At 41.3% G+C, this 15,607-nt stretch overlaps 1 protein-coding gene across 1 annotated transcript in view; it reads right to left on the bottom strand.

Moving 5' to 3' along the window:
- spg11 (spastic paraplegia 11 (autosomal recessive)) overlaps nt 1-15,607 on the bottom strand; it is a 38,772-nt gene that overhangs the window by 13,044 nt on the left and 10,121 nt on the right. The window contains 17 exon segments of the mRNA XM_015392111.1: nt 1,633-1,899; nt 2,317-2,476; nt 4,544-4,652; nt 4,731-4,936; nt 5,036-5,198; nt 5,662-5,728; nt 5,859-6,023; nt 7,373-7,518; nt 7,749-7,855; nt 7,930-8,133; nt 9,500-9,695; nt 9,782-9,957; nt 10,246-10,373; nt 12,039-12,110; nt 14,761-14,937; nt 15,037-15,206; nt 15,302-15,457. Of these exon segments, the coding sequence (XP_015247597.1) occupies nt 1,633-1,899; nt 2,317-2,476; nt 4,544-4,652; nt 4,731-4,936; nt 5,036-5,198; nt 5,662-5,728; nt 5,859-6,023; nt 7,373-7,518; nt 7,749-7,855; nt 7,930-8,133; nt 9,500-9,695; nt 9,782-9,957; nt 10,246-10,373; nt 12,039-12,110; nt 14,761-14,937; nt 15,037-15,206; nt 15,302-15,457 (2,669 nt within the window).

Genomic DNA, 15,607 nt, shown 5'->3' with positions numbered 1-15,607 from the left:
TTTCAAAGAAAATTTTGGCGAGGTTCAAAAAATGCAAAATATTTTGTCCCTAATATTTCAGGAACTGTGATTGGGATAATGGTTCTGACACCAGAAAACCATTCTATGACATCTTACCTTTACAGAGGTACCAAAAGTTTCTTCTTAAATCTAATAGCTTTGAGGCTATAAGTGATTTACTTTTGTGTGTTTTTGTCAGGCAGAAATTTATTTATACCCCCTGAGGGTGTAAGAGGTTAAAGCTTACATGTGCCACATTTAAGCTAATACGTCTCTAATCTGGATATCATTGCAAAACGAGGACTCATCTAAGGGATTATATTTAACCATTTTCAGATCTGTTGTAGACTATTCACCAAGGTCAGATGAGAGTTAGGTAGATCTAGTTCGCCTTTATCTGAAGTCTTTCGTAGCATTTGTTGGCTAATGCGAGGGGGTTTATCTCCCCAAGGAAAACAGTTTTACCAGTAGATGAAACAGTCCAGAGATCTAACAAATTAGATGACGGTTTATTGAGATTCTGAGAATAAGCTATTTTTTGGGCTATAATATCAATTTCTTATTAAATGAACCCGTCCCTTAAGTGACAGGGGTAGAGATATCCGTCTGACGAGGTTATCTATCCAAAAACATCTACACTAAATATGGAATTCTCTCTGACTGCAGGTGCATGGCAATAACAGCGAAATGGAGAAATTACAGATTTTGTCAAATGTATAGAATGATGTGAAACTCTTGGAAAAGATTTTAACATTCTAATTATCTGAGTAAGTTTAGTATGTTGCGAAAACAATGTTGCGATATGTATATTCTTTTAACCAGATTATTAATAAGCTTCCAAAATAAAATTTGGGCAAAGATGTTAGGAGGAATTTCCAGTTAATTCTGTTAAAGGCCTTTTCCTTATCTAAAGACAATATAGTGGTTTTACATTTTTCAATGTAGGAATACTTTATTAAATCAGACAATTTACTGCATTTGACTGCTTCCTGTTTACTAAATCACTTTAACTAGAATGTATTAAAAGAAGACGTAACTTGGCTGATCATTTTTAAGGACTTTAAAGATTATTGTAAGATCATCATCATTAAGTATAATAGCTAGTAGAAAAAACAGGGTCTGTGTGATTTAGCAGGAGACTATTGCTTGCAGTATTGATAGTGGATGTCTGACTTTTCCCTGGGTTTCCTATAGCCTTCTGTGGAATGATGGAGCCAGAATACTTTGGAAAATCTTCTTTAACTCTGCTGGAGTTAGAAAAAAAAGCTACATAGATTTAATTTAAGTCAATATGGAACCTATGTAGTTCTTCACACCAGCCTTAAAAGAGGTTGGTGGGGCTGCTGACTACAGTCATTGGACGAAGATTGTATAAGAATAAAAAAAAATAAACACAGGCTTAGAGAAAATATGCTTACATAAGAGAAAAGGAGGGTAAAATAATCTAAAAGTGTGATTAGGATGATTTCAATACAGTTAGCAGACAACAAAGGATTAACCTTTGACAAACATTTCTGAAGAATTGGGTAAAGATTTTGTTATTCAACCTAAAGCCAAGTGGTTTCAGCCATTGTCAAATTCTCTAACCATCAACTTCTAATGTAAACCGAGAATCCGGGGTTGTTAAGTTACCTTCAGACACGCAGCAAGAACTGCCAGCACTGGGCAGCGCTGGACCATTGCTTCGTGTAGGAGAAACCTGACTGGTATTTGCTCCTGCTGACTCCGCAGTACCATCTGGAAAAGGTCTGAGCTCCCAGCCGCCTCTTCGCTTCTCGGAACCCACAACTGTTCCTGCGGCTCTTGGTCCCTCGTCTGACTCTGCACCTGCAGGTCTTGAAATGCCACGGTAAGGTGAGCCTGCAAAATGGGTTCAAAGAGACGGAGCATGGACCTGACCTGGAAGGGAAAAATACAACCTTAGAGAGTTTATCATGGACAGAAGATTACCTCACGAACCTCACAGAACACTCCCCCACCACCCACACCTGCACTCTCTGAGACACATTCCTTTGTTTTATTTTTTCTTTCTGTACAGATTTAAAGGATTAGATATTAATATAGACAATAAATAAATATAAATGGAAGTCAATTTAATGTCCTAAAAGGATGGATAATTTTGTATGTGGACTTCTTTTACCTACATTGTGGGAACAGTTTTAGGGCCAATTTTTGTTAAATAGGCTACTTTGTGGGGACTTCTTAACTAACCTTGGTTTATGTAAGGGAAAGATATATATAGGTAATGCTGGTTCAGTAGAAATGAGTGGAATTCAATGGAAAGTCCCTATAAAACATGAAAACACAACATGTTACCTGCTGTAGAGGGAAGTTGTAGAGTTGGACAAACAATAAAAAGTGTATAAATTGTCGGTCCTCTGCACAATGCCTGGGATAAACTGGACTAAGCTCCAGACTGTGGAGCTTAGAGAACTGAACAGGCAGCGCCCACTCCTGAGCAGCCTCATATGACGACCTGAAGGAAACAGAAACATGTACACTTAATGCTTTTTGAACTTAAAAGCATCAGAATCGCTCATCTTTTCCTGGAGATGTTCCACTGGATCTAAACAAACTGTTTATTGCCTGGTTAAAATCAACCTCTGACCAGAAACCGCTGAGCAGAAAAATGGCCATGAAGGATCAGAGCGGTCATTACCTGCCCCCTTCATGATGCAGCCACCTTGAATGAGGCGTGCCTGGCCATGCCCTCTTTCCCCAATCAGTGAGTGGTGATGTGAGGCAGAGCGCCTTCATCACTGCTCATTGCTTAAACCAAGTTTTAGAAGCTGATCAGCGCAGTGACAGCTGCTGGTCTTTATTAATATTTCAGTTATTATTTCATAGTAACAAAGGCCATATTTCATCAAACATGCTCATTGTTTTCTTTACATAAGCAGGATGCATTACCTTGAATTAGAAAAAGTATTATAAAAAGTGACATATGATTCGTTCCTGTTTTTTTAAAGGTATAGCAGAGCATTTTCACTAATTTCTGAAAAGACCTGCCATCTCCACTTAAAAAAAAAAAAATGCACATGCACAACCCTGTAACTGCTCCCGAGAGGGAACGCCCATTAAACGAGTGCTAGAGCGGGGGTCGGCAACCAAAACTGCTCAAAGAGCCATACTGGACCAAAAAAGACAAAAAATAAAAATGTCTGGAGCCGCAAAAATGTTAAAGTCTTATATATGCCTCGTATGGAAACACTAGGTGTATTATTACACTATAGAAAAGGACTATGTGGGCTTAAATATATAATTAGCATTCATGATTAAATTTTCATCCTGGAGCAAATGTCACATAGCAGCATGAGGTGATGGAGGATCAGTGAACGTCCCCATCGCTTCACCACCCTTCATCACGCGGTTTAAGTTTAGTTGCAGTAATGAAATTATAAAAACACAATAAAGGAATATTTCTATATTGGACGTGTTTCTGTTGAGAGGAGTTGATTGAGTCATGAGGAACCAAGCAGGAACTGACATCCATCAGAGCATAGCTCTCTAACCCTGAAATCAGCATTCCTTGGTACATTTATATTTTTAGGATTTGGGGAAAAAAATGGAAGAGAGTTTCACATACCCGCATCAGAGCGCTGCCTGTTTGATCTGGTTTTCTATGCTTGCAACAAAACTAGCGGCAGTAGTGGAGTTTGGAGATGCAATCCACTTCTTAAACCTATTTTTGCGCTCCTCTAATTTATCCAGAAGTTCTGCACTCACACTTTTTCTCTCACTCCCAACTTGATGGTCAGCTGCATTATTTAGGCTTCCCTTGAAATGCCTTTCCAAATTTTTATTTTTATTTTTTGACAACCTCTCATTACAAAGCAAAAATGCAGGCAATTGCCTGCATTGATAATGAAAGCAAATTATTCAGTCCATTCTTTGAATCCTCTTTTCTCATCGGCTATCTTCCTTTTTTCCTTTAGAATCGATGGTCCGAGACACACCTGCAGCTTTGTTTGCCTGGCACCACGCCACTCTGGTTGCAAGTTATGACCTCTGATCTCTATGGCTACGACGCAAATTATTGTTTAAATTTATTTATTATACAAATTTTTACAGCAGTGGAAAACATAATTTATTTTTGTTTGACCTCCTGCACACCATAAAAAATAAAAAAATAAAAAAAGCAATTTCATAAATTTTTGAAAAAGCTCCAGGGAGCTGCAAGGAGGATGCCAAAGAGCCGCATGCGGCATACAACTTTGGAGCCGCGGTTTGCCAACCCTGGTGTGGGGACGAGCACATAGGACGGCCTTACATGAACATATCACCAGAATGATTGACAATTAGGAGAACCACTAATTTAGATGATCCACCCGGAAAAAAGAACATCCTCTACCTTTAAGGATGATCTGCTAACAGCCTAAAGTAATTAGATCAGATTAGATCCAACAACATATAAAACATAAAAACCTCTGACTTTTTATAGGATCAGTTGTTTAGATCTTGTTTTGGCTTAAAGTTGAACAGGTATACGCTTAGCCCATGATCTGTGTATAAAGAGCTGAGTGTAGGACAGTTAGTGGCTGACCTGCTGATACCCCTCTGCTCCAGACTTTCCATCACTGCTGCTTCCAGGTAACCAAGCATCTCTTCTGCCACTCCTGGCTCTGCATCCACCAGCTTTACAGCTTTAGACTCTGAAACAGTTTAGTACAGCAGTTTAACATTTTCATCGGAAAAAGATACTCAGTTGCTTTTTGTGTCATATTTTTTACTTAGAATGAGCAGATTCTTGGCTTGTGTGTGTTTTTCCAGTTGGTTCCAGTGCTGAAGGACGGTGTTCATGGCTCTGATGTCCACCCTCAGCTTTAGGCTGCAGATGCCCAGCAGCTCACAGAAACAGACGGCTGACGATGTCACAGACGGCACATTGAAACACTTCAGAGCCAGCCTGTACACCTGCAGCCAGACCTTCTGCAGCCTGCGAAATAAAACCACAATAACAAACAAGACTTTCTCTGTTTTCCCTGACCTAACTAGGAGCTGCCGAGAGAATAAAGGAGACAGGACGTGAACTCACATTGACTGGACGTCACTGCAGACACCTAGCTGCTGGATGACAACGTTCCCATATGCGAAAGAGGGACGGCCATGATGAATGTAGTACAGATAGTCTAGTTTTTCTACCAGAGCAAACCTGCCAACCAGTTGAGAGCTGGAAAAATGAGGCAGCTCTGATGTTTCTGTAGAGAATACATAAATGATGAGTCTCACTCTGAATTCAAGGGAAGCTGTGACTGTTGTTATGTTCTTGTTTGGAGAACTGGAGAGAAAATCTCATTTAAGACCTCAGTAATCAGAAACTTTACGTTTATTGCGAGTATGAGAAGTTTTTAGGTCATTCAGATAGACAAAAACTGTCCTAAAAAAATAATACAAACAAAGATACACTCAATCATGTTTCTCTATCCTTGTGGGGACTTTCCATTCATTTCTAAATCATTTCTGCTGTCTAACCCTGACCCTTACCCCATAAACAAAACCCCAACCAAAACTCAATTCACACCTCAATCCTAAACCTAAGTAACAGCATTTGTACCCATGGGAATCATGCCATGGTCACCATAAGTGCAGGGGGTCCCCAAGATGTGCTAAGATTTATGGAAAAAGTTTCCCATAATGTAAGAAATACCCGCCCAGGCTTACCAGTAGAATTCAGAGTGTTTGGCGCCTGCCAAGCAAACAGTCTGGATACGTCAAGAGGATGGAGAGACTGGAAAAGAACAGGATAAATACAATAAGAAGACCTCTACCTCCATTAATGCAGCTGACCAGACATGGCATTTATTCGACAGTTGAAGAAAAAAAAGTTTCTTTTTTTTTTAGACCCCCAGAGTGTTTACCTGAAGGAGTTGATAAATGGAGACGTCAGATGATGGGCCATTCCCAAAACATCCAGAGGGAAAGAGTGCAGCTCTCAGTTTGCTGTGGGAGGCCAGCGCCATCTTCAGCAGCTGTGGGTCGACAGTCCTCTGCACACTTCCTGCCTGCTGACCTTGAATCATCACCTGTTCCAAACAGCGTAAAGAACAGTGAAAAGAGTCCTGGTATAAAAACCACGACCCTCAAACAGACTTCTACTGTTCAGCTGAAGATGCCCAGTTCTATACTTTATCCTAACTATCAACCTCCATCTCAGACAGCGTCTCCTTCAGGCTAACCTCGGTCTGTCCATCTCTCTCCTTTCACACAGTGGCCATCTTTGTCTGTAGTCTTGTTATCAAATCATGACTAGTCCACTCCTCACATACCATCCATAAAACATCACCAGAACTGCCTTGTTTTGACACTCCTTGTTCACTAGTACATCCAGAATCTTTTCCCTTCTTATCTTCCAGCAATCACAGACTCTAATTGTCACCTAATGGTTTACAGATTTCAAAAATTCTAGATGTATTTCTACTCTTCCCCCTAGACTGCAGCTGTTCCTGTGAAGGCTTAAGGGCGGATTATACTTCTGCAACCGCACACATCAAATGTCGCTTGGGTCTGGTCGTGAAGCAGTTTTGCTGGTTTACATCTGCACCGTCGGTCTGGAATTTCTAGGGACGCAAGGGGGAGCCTATTCGAGAACTCGCAAGGACTTCTGTGGATGGTCACGAGAACTTCGGTGGCGGAGGTGGGAGTGTTTATCTTCTAAAAAACAATGGCGTGTCTGCAAGTTATCACTGTCACAGAGATGGATCTAGAGTTGCTAGACATCGAAGAAGAACAGGTTCAGTTAATAGAGTTGGCAAAAAGACCGATTAACCTTTCGTCGTAGTTGTCCATTGTAGTTGTTCCTCGGTTTTTAAAAGTGGCGGGCCCCGGCACCGGATCGAGAAGGACAACCACACAGAGAGCAGGAAAGGGGTACCAAGGACCAATCACAGCTGCTTTTTGTCTGGGCACTTCCGCTTGAGGTCTGCGCAGGTTAGCGACCGTCCGGCGCGTAGTTAGGATTTTTTTTAGATGCGCAACGACAGTTGCAGGAGCACTGCAGTCAGAGCTTCACTCTGCTCTCCCTTCTATTCATCATACAGAGATTCTTGGACAACCCCTATGTTAGACCAAAACTTGACTACAAGTATCATCAATAGAGGTCCATCTCCTTGCTAATTCATGTCTGTCTTGCAGCAGGTCCAAGGGCTTCTGGTCAAACAGAGCCTTAAAAGTCAAGGTCATCTCCATCCTGGCTACTCAGCTGTATCAGCTGTAGTGTCCTGAGATCCCAGCCTCTTCTTTCAGGCCACCTTATTCCATCCAGCTCCATGTTCCCTATATTTATTAGTGTTTCCTGTAGTGTGGTTTGAATCACTGCTATCCTGTTTCTACGGTGGTCAGAAATGGTGAGTTAAGTGGAGATCTTTTATTTTACCTGATCGATCCCACCATGAGCAAACATGATGGAGGCCAGAGCCAGCAGACTGTGTCCCTCCAACAGCAGACTGCTTAGAGATGCCTGGCTCCCAGGAAGCAGCACCTGAGCACTGGTCAAACTGGCCTGGAACACCAGTTCTGGATCTGGAAACAAAGACAGACAGAAAATTAGAGTGACATTTCTCTTTTTTCCTGTTATTTAAGTCAGGATAAATTGTTCTTGAAAGAAGGATGTTTGGTACTTTATCAACCGCAGCAGTTTAACTCAAGTGGAAATCAGATCATCCAACATTGATTATGTTGGTATTTTGATTCCACACCATGACCAACATTAACCTGTGAAGAGAAGCCATAGCCAGAGCCATTGTGGGTACCTGACAGGTTTCTGGTTATCTCCTGGGTTTTCACCAGCATCTCAAACCAAGGCTGACTCCCAAACAGGCTCTGATCCATCAGCAGCGGACAGTTCCTGGGCGTTAGTCTGTGGAGGTGGTCCCACAGTAGATGTTTCACAGAATAAACACAGAAACAAGGATTTGATCAGCCGTGCCATACCTGTAGTGCTCCAAGTAGGTATAAAGCAGGTACTGGAGATTACGTTCCAGACAGAAAGAGACAAAGGCGCTGTGTAGGTCGAGGCCTACGGGAGAGCAGTACTGAGGTACTGGAGGAGCTGGAGCCATCAGCCCCCCACCCTGAGCCAACCGCCATAACAGCTGCTCCAAGTCTGACATCTCCTCTGGGATGAACACAGCTTTCCTGGGGAAGCAGAGGGCATTATGGGTAAAATGAGACTGAATAAAAGTGAAGCCTGAATATATTGAAGACCAAAACCTTTAAACATCCAAGCTCTAAAAAAAAAAAAAAATATATATATAAAAACTATTAAAAAAACCAAAACACTGAGCCGTTCTGTTGGTCCCAGCTTCCAGAGGCCTGGCAGGGACAAATAAGGAAGGTCCCATTCGTTGCTATGGTTATAGGTTTGGATCTAATCGTTGGGCTGTTTCCACCAGATCAGAGTTCCTGGAGGTCCGGCCTGGATGTCCTGCTCCCTTTATATCCGTCTCTACTTTCACACTTGAATAACCTTCTAAGCATGAAGTCAAGCTCTCCAGAGTCTGGCTATAGACATGATTAATTGACATCTAACAGGTGCAGGACAGCAGACCACCAGGGACCAGAACTGAGGAAACCAAACTACAGTCTACTTCCACAAACTAAGGGCAGACTTAAATGTTATTATGAGTGAATTAAAAACACAGCTGGAGGATGATTTTAAGTATACTTTAATTTATACTGTGAAGTGGTTGGAAGGATAGGGTACATTGGGGTGCTGTGGTTGCTGGGGAGAGGGTAGGCCAGGTGTGGGCATGTGGGTTAGGGGGTGGGGGGTGGCTATGCAGAGTGGTTTTCTCTTGGCCATTGGGTCCTGGACAGAGGTGGGTAAAGTGAGTTAGGAGGATCCAGGGGATGAGGCTGAGGTCGGGCTGGTTGGTGGTCCGTGTCTGAGGTTACCGTAGCGGTGATGGTTTGTAGCTGAAGCCATTTCATCCTGGAGGCGGTTCTGGTTGGCTGGTTCATTCTGATTGTGCTGACCCGTCTCTAAATGCAGGGTTTGGAGATCATGGGTGACCGAGTGAGGGTATTGGCTGTGTCAAGGCGGTGTTCTGCCCTGGTCCCCGGCCTTTGTTGGACCATCTCAGGTCTCCACTCTGCTTTAACTTTAGTATATTTTTATATAATTTTGTATAATTGTTCTAATAATACTGTGTAGCAAAGATTTTATATTTTATATTGATAATAGTGGGACTAGTTCCGTAACCTGACCATCAGTTGGATTCAACAAGATGAGATATTTGTTTTTTTTCCACCTGGATCATTTATCAACATATGCAGAAATGTCTTAAGTAGAGGTAGAAACTAGAGATGACTGGACTTTGTTCCCTTCCTCCTACCCTTAAACCTAAAATTGGACCCAAACAGCCTTAAGCTGGATATGTTGATACTGACCCTGATATGTTCATGAACAGGAGAACCACTAAGAGGAAGAATCAGTGTTTCTTTTCCAAAACCTTCATCTTAAAACACAAGGAGCTGATAGAAAAAAGAATAGCTACTCTACCTAGCTAGAAGGTCCAGGACGTTCTCCTTGAAGAAGATGCTGCACGCCGTACTACTGCTAACCACCTCTGGAGTTATGTCCGGCCAGCAGAGGGAATCGGAGCTCCGTTGGTTGTGAATCCATTCAACCACCTGCTGCTTGTCGTGGAGAGAAGTTAGGTAGCGCCACAACACTGAAGAGTCTCCAAGGCTCAACTCTGACAGAAGAGAAGATCATTGGTGTTCAAATGAACAATGTGGGGCTACAGAACCCTTCTAGTTTGGTTTGGACTTGGTTCCTCACCTGTGTGCTGTAGCCTGGATAAGAGAACAGCAGTCTGGCAGTCATGGTCCCAGTTCTTCACCCAGTGCAGTTGGATGTTCCTCCAGAGTTCTCCCACCTCCTCAGGGCTCCTCTGTTCAACCAGTTCCTCCAGCAACTCTCTGCCTTCTAGCTCATCATGAGCAATCTGAGGAACCCTGGAACATTTAAATCTGATCAGCTGAGGGTCCCAGACATAGAACAACGTCTGTTCAAGAACAAAGAATTAAGAACTTTTTCCGTCAAACAGTAAGATAAACTATTGCAAGGAAATAAAAACATGAGCAAAGGAAAAATTTATTGGTTTATATAGAAATCTGCATCCATGTGAAATCTGAAATTACTAATGAAATAAAATATAAACACCCTTTCATATTTATTATTTTGACATGTTAATTTTTTCTGTTGAACATGCGCATTCATCTAAGACAATACAGTCTGTGTACCTCTGAGAAAGGGGATCAGCGGGACAGGACCTTGCTGGTAGTAAACCCAGCTTCTCCATCTTCCTGATGAATGAAACACTCTGCATCTCATCTTCAGGCAAAAAACCCTGGCTGGACATATCCTCCACCTGATCCATAAAACATAGAGCTATAAAAAGCAGACTGGCATGGCCTGTCGAGTAAAATGCATGATAGAAAAACACGTTCAAACAAAAAGGAATTTCTAAGAAAGCCTCGTAAAACAAGTCAGCTTTTTTATCTTTAATGCAACGCACCATATGGAGCAGGATTTTGGTCCATCAATTAAAGTTTTCTACAGAAAATGCTGAACAGGTTTTCTGTCTCAAATGGGTGACTGGAACAGAGAGGTCTGCTAACATCAGAGCTCTTTAAGGGTCAACCAGCTCTTTGAAATAGACTGGTACTCCTGCATGTAGAGTCTTAAAACTGGTACCGGAACTTGATCAAGTCAACAAGCACACTGTTAGATTTCTCACCTCCGACAAACACAGGCAACAAAAACTGTCTCCTCTGCACTAAAGTGTGTCACAGCAGTTCAGGAACAAGGATATTAAAGTCTTGCATTACAAATCTTTTAAACACAATAATTTTAGTTATGGTTGCACAAGCAATAAAGTCTCAGTCATTCAATCAACAAAACGTAATTAACAGAGTCTGAATTACAAGAAGCAACAAATGTGGCAGAAATTAGTGATCACACACGCCATCTGATAGGTGAATAACTTGGACATTCTTCATTCTGTTTCATTTTATGTCTATAGTTATGCTGCTATAGGCTTTGGCTGCTGGAGGACATAGAGACTACTTTTGATTATACCTCTTCTCTCCTATTTTGCAGTATTTGTTAGTTCAATACCTAACTTTATGTTCTCTATGCTTTTCTTCATCATAGATATCCATCTGTTCTGGATCTGTTGGACTGTGACACTGCCCTGGGCAGCTTTTTTTCTGAATCTGAATAGATTTCTTTTTTAAATTTTTACGTTGTAGTTGGATGAGTTTAACTCACCTACTTAACTGATTTAAACTCTTTTCATCCAAGCTAGAGCCTGTATTTCCTCTCCACTGTCGCTACATTCATGCTCTGTGTGAGGGATTGCTGTTGAGTCGATGAGTCGATGCAATAAGCTGGTTTTCCTTAGAAATCTTTGAACCAATCTGACTATATGATCTGGTTGAATTGTCTCTGTAAAGTGTCTTAAGATGACGTGTTGTGAATTGGCCCTGTATAAATTAACTGAATTGAATTACTGTCCTGTAATATAATGCCTCATATTCTGCTGGTATCCACAGGACAATACTTGACAGGCAGAAAACGGTTTGGCTAAAATTCCAAAAAAGCAAACACATTATCAAACAAAAATACTGTTTTCCACATCATTTCTGGAGAGCAATAAGATCTGGCAAACGTATGACACTCCATTTAGGGCAAATAAGATATGATAACAGGCTGAAGGTTTAAAAGGCCTTTAAATTTACAGTCACAGTTGTCATTCGGATCTTAAACTCTGTTGTTTTTATGTTTTATTTTATGCCGATAACTGCAGTTCCATGTTTGGACGCAGTTTATCAAAAGCTGATTATTTGGTTTTCTTGCTTTGCGCTAACCTTGCCTGCAAGCTAAACTCTAACTGAATTTCGTATTCACAAACACACAACAGTCCATCTTGTCCCGCGCCCGCTTCAACAGTTTGAGACAGCTGGAAACAGATGCTAAAGGATGAGTTATATGGTAACTCTTTATGGTGTTTGCTGTAAATAGACGGACTCACCAATAATTCCCGGAGGTTCCTGTCTTTGGTGTAAAGGCAGATGCTGTGAAGCTCCTTCTTCACACTTAGACCCTGCAGATAACGAAATGTTGCAGCTCAACTTTAACATTGCCACGAAAATGAACAGCGAGTAACGCCAAGGTGACAGTGGCACCAGAGGTAGGGTTGCTCCCTACCTTGATGTTAGGAAACCCCTGCACCGTTTGCTTCAGTCGATGATGAGATCAGTCTAGCTTACAGCCCAGTACTAATGCAAGAAAGACTAAATGTAGGGATTCAGCTAAAGAATATTCAGCTTATCGCCACAGATGTGCATCTTTAATTTCGAATGACATAAAAAATGTCAATCACAAAAATAATGTCAATCATTATACTTAATTGGAACAGTTTCACTATTTAGTGAGAGAGGAAACGTTCCTTGATGATCCAGCTAAACTAGCTGAACCTTCTCATTTTTATCTGGTAGCTCCGTTATCCTCATCGTTATCTTTCTTAGGTGTACTAAGAACTAAATTCTAACTCTTTTCATCATATCCTGTCTTACATAATTCTAAATAATGCTTCTTGCTGTAGATGTCAATTCAATTGTTAATTTGATAGTAACAGTTAAGTAAGTGCTGGTCATCACTTTAGTCTGTTGTTTGCATCAAACTACATGTAGCCATGCTAATTCTAATTCTTTTTTTCGGAGTTTTTACGGCACTAGTGGCTTGTTTTTATGGCCAGTAGGCTGACAGGAAAGGTGGTATGAGAGAGGGGGAGGGGGATGCGGGAAAGGACCGCGGGCCGGATTCGAACCCAGGTCGCCCCCATCGAGGACTAAGGCCTCCATAAATGGGTCGTGTGCGCTACCCATTGTGCCACCACAGCCAACCCAGAGGAGCAGATTTGAAACTTTTCTCCAATTCACGAGAAGCTTTGAGGTGAAAGCTGAGAACCAGAAAGGAGCTGTAGCTTTTTAGACATTCACCCTCTCCACAGAACACTAATGGTATCCATAGGAAATTTGAGCCATTACCACCTGCCTCCCCTTTATGTGTAAAAAACAGATGGGTGGAACACCCATGCTTTTACATACTGATATAGAAGAAGAATTAACTTTATTGTCATTACACTGTCACAAGTAAAGAGCAACAAAATTAAATCAGCATTAAACAGCAGTTTGGGGTTAAGGGTCTTGCTTAAGGACCCAGAGTGGCAGTCTGTGGGAGTGGGGCTTGAACTCAGGACTTCTGGGATCCAAGAACAATGCCCAAACCACTAGGTCTCTAGGTTTATCTGTACAGGACCTTCTTTTGGACGGGACTACAGAGTCAGTTCAGGTGTAGGTTCAGAGGCTGTGCTTCATCTCCCTCAGGATCTGCTGGAAGCGTCTACAGCCATTATCTAGTCTGTCCTGTAATCATCCATGACTCTGTGATCTTGCCCAGAGTGTAGGCTGGGAGAGATCAAAATAAGCAGGTCAGTGGATCCTGAGGACCAGATTTTAGATGCTAATTTAGTCTTTTAGACTAAAAACAATGTTGGTAAAGTAAACTGAAAAATATTGCAAATACTAAGTAAGATCAATAAAAAAAATAAAGTGATTGGCTATTATCATCTTTTTAACAAGGGTGTCAGGTTCCCTTGGCTGCAGCTTCAGTCTCCTGTCCCTCATGCATGCTGTATTGCATCTAAAATGGGTTACTCCGGAACAAATCTCATTGTGGTCTGTACAATGACAAATAAAGGCATTCTGATTCTGATTTAACTCACCAGAAACTCTGCCTCAGGCTAGTTACTTACTCCAACTGGCACATTTTTCCTATCATTACATTTTTCAGGTAAGAAATACAGATTTGACTAAACATAGCTTCTGCTCTGAGAAAGTTACAAGTACCTGATTCAATCCCCACAGCATCCACTCTGGGTTCCTGAGCAAAACCCTTAACCCCACACTGATCCCCGGGCGCCACACAATGGCAGCCCACTGCTCCCCGAGAGGATGGGTTAAATGCAGAGAGTGAATTTCTCCAATCTAAGATTTATTATCAAATATTATTTTCAGAGAGAGAATGAAAGAATGAATGAAAGGAGAGATAGAGAGGGAATAGAGGAGGAGAGAGAGAGAGAGAGAGAGAGGAGGAGAGGGGGACAGAGTGGAACACAGGTGGAATAAAGGTAAAGAGGGACAAAATTACCTATAACCCATATTTAGAGTAATTTATAAAAATGTATCCTCCCATTATAGATCTGTTCAACTCATCATATTCAGTGGAATTACATCTGGTTTCACTTTCTATGTCTCTTAAAGCATAAGATGTTGAATTTGGGGTTGGTATTTCACTTAATAAGTTCTTGTATTTTAAAGGAATATATATATATTTCTTTAAAATACATAAATATATTTCTCTATTACCTTTTTTAATAACCGCTCTTTTTTCCTATTGTCCAAACTGTGCAGAAAGTGACGGAATAAAACTGTTCAGACAGAAATAAATTTGCTAAAATATTAAAGCATACCAATGCATTTAATTTTACAACAGCATCATGTATTCATCATCTTATAAAGACTTTTATAAATACCTATATATGTAAAATATGAAATATTTGTTCAATATGGTTTATTTGAATGTTTCAGTCACTGAAATGGGTCAAGATCCTTTGATTAGGGATACTGTCATCCCTGAGTAAAAAGATAGATGGACCATGATACTCGTTTCCTATTGGAATATGTTCCTACCATGTTAGTCAGGAGTGTTTTAGCAGTCTGCAGGTTCCCGGACTGCAAGCAGGACAATACATGATTCAGCCCCACCATCCTCAGAGCAGACAGATGCTGCTCAGGTCGATTCAGTCTCCACATCACAGCCTGAGCTCTCGGGATCTGGTTTGTAAGAACTGCCTGATAGATCACTTCCTGCAAAGAATAAACAAGTCAAGATTTGGGTTCTATTGCATGGACACATGACAACGGCAAAATTTGAAGTTGTTTTGAAATTAGGGATAAATGGAATACCTCAGTGGTAAGCTTCTCCCATTCATCTCCTTCAACCTCCCTGGGAGGAGCAGCACCACTGTTAGACGTGCTGCTCCCTGAGGACCAGGGAAACCTCTTCAAATAATTCCTCAACTCTGTCACATATGTATCCAGGATTTTCACACTGTTCAGTACATCAGAGTTTTCACCTGCAAATTAAAGCATCATATCAGGTCAAAGTCTCTGAAGGCAAAATAGTAAAAACACATTTCGATAAAATGTTACTGTTTGCAGTTTGTCTTACAGTGTGGTAGCAAGAGCACCGAGCGGATCTGTGTGTTGATGAAGCTCAGAGTGAGGTTGAGCAGCTGCTCAGAGAACTGTCTGCTCTGAGCCTCACTGTTTAAATCTCTGACAGTTGAACACAACAGGTCCAACGCAAGAAACAGCTCCTGGACACCTACATAGGGATGCGTGCGTGGACGGGAGATCAACAGAATTACACACAGTTAGAAACACTAAGAAGTTGCATCATACTAACTGGCTTCAGATATTCAAGTGGAAAAACATTTAAGCATCTTTTTAAAGAGACATTTTAAATCCCATATCA

This window comes from Cyprinodon variegatus, unplaced genomic scaffold, assembly GCF_000732505.1.
Source record: "Cyprinodon variegatus isolate N-32 unplaced genomic scaffold, C_variegatus-1.0 Scaffold574, whole genome shotgun sequence".
Taxonomy (NCBI): Eukaryota; Metazoa; Chordata; class Actinopteri; order Cyprinodontiformes; family Cyprinodontidae; genus Cyprinodon; species Cyprinodon variegatus.
This window is presented reverse-complemented; position numbering and strand designations above follow the sequence as displayed.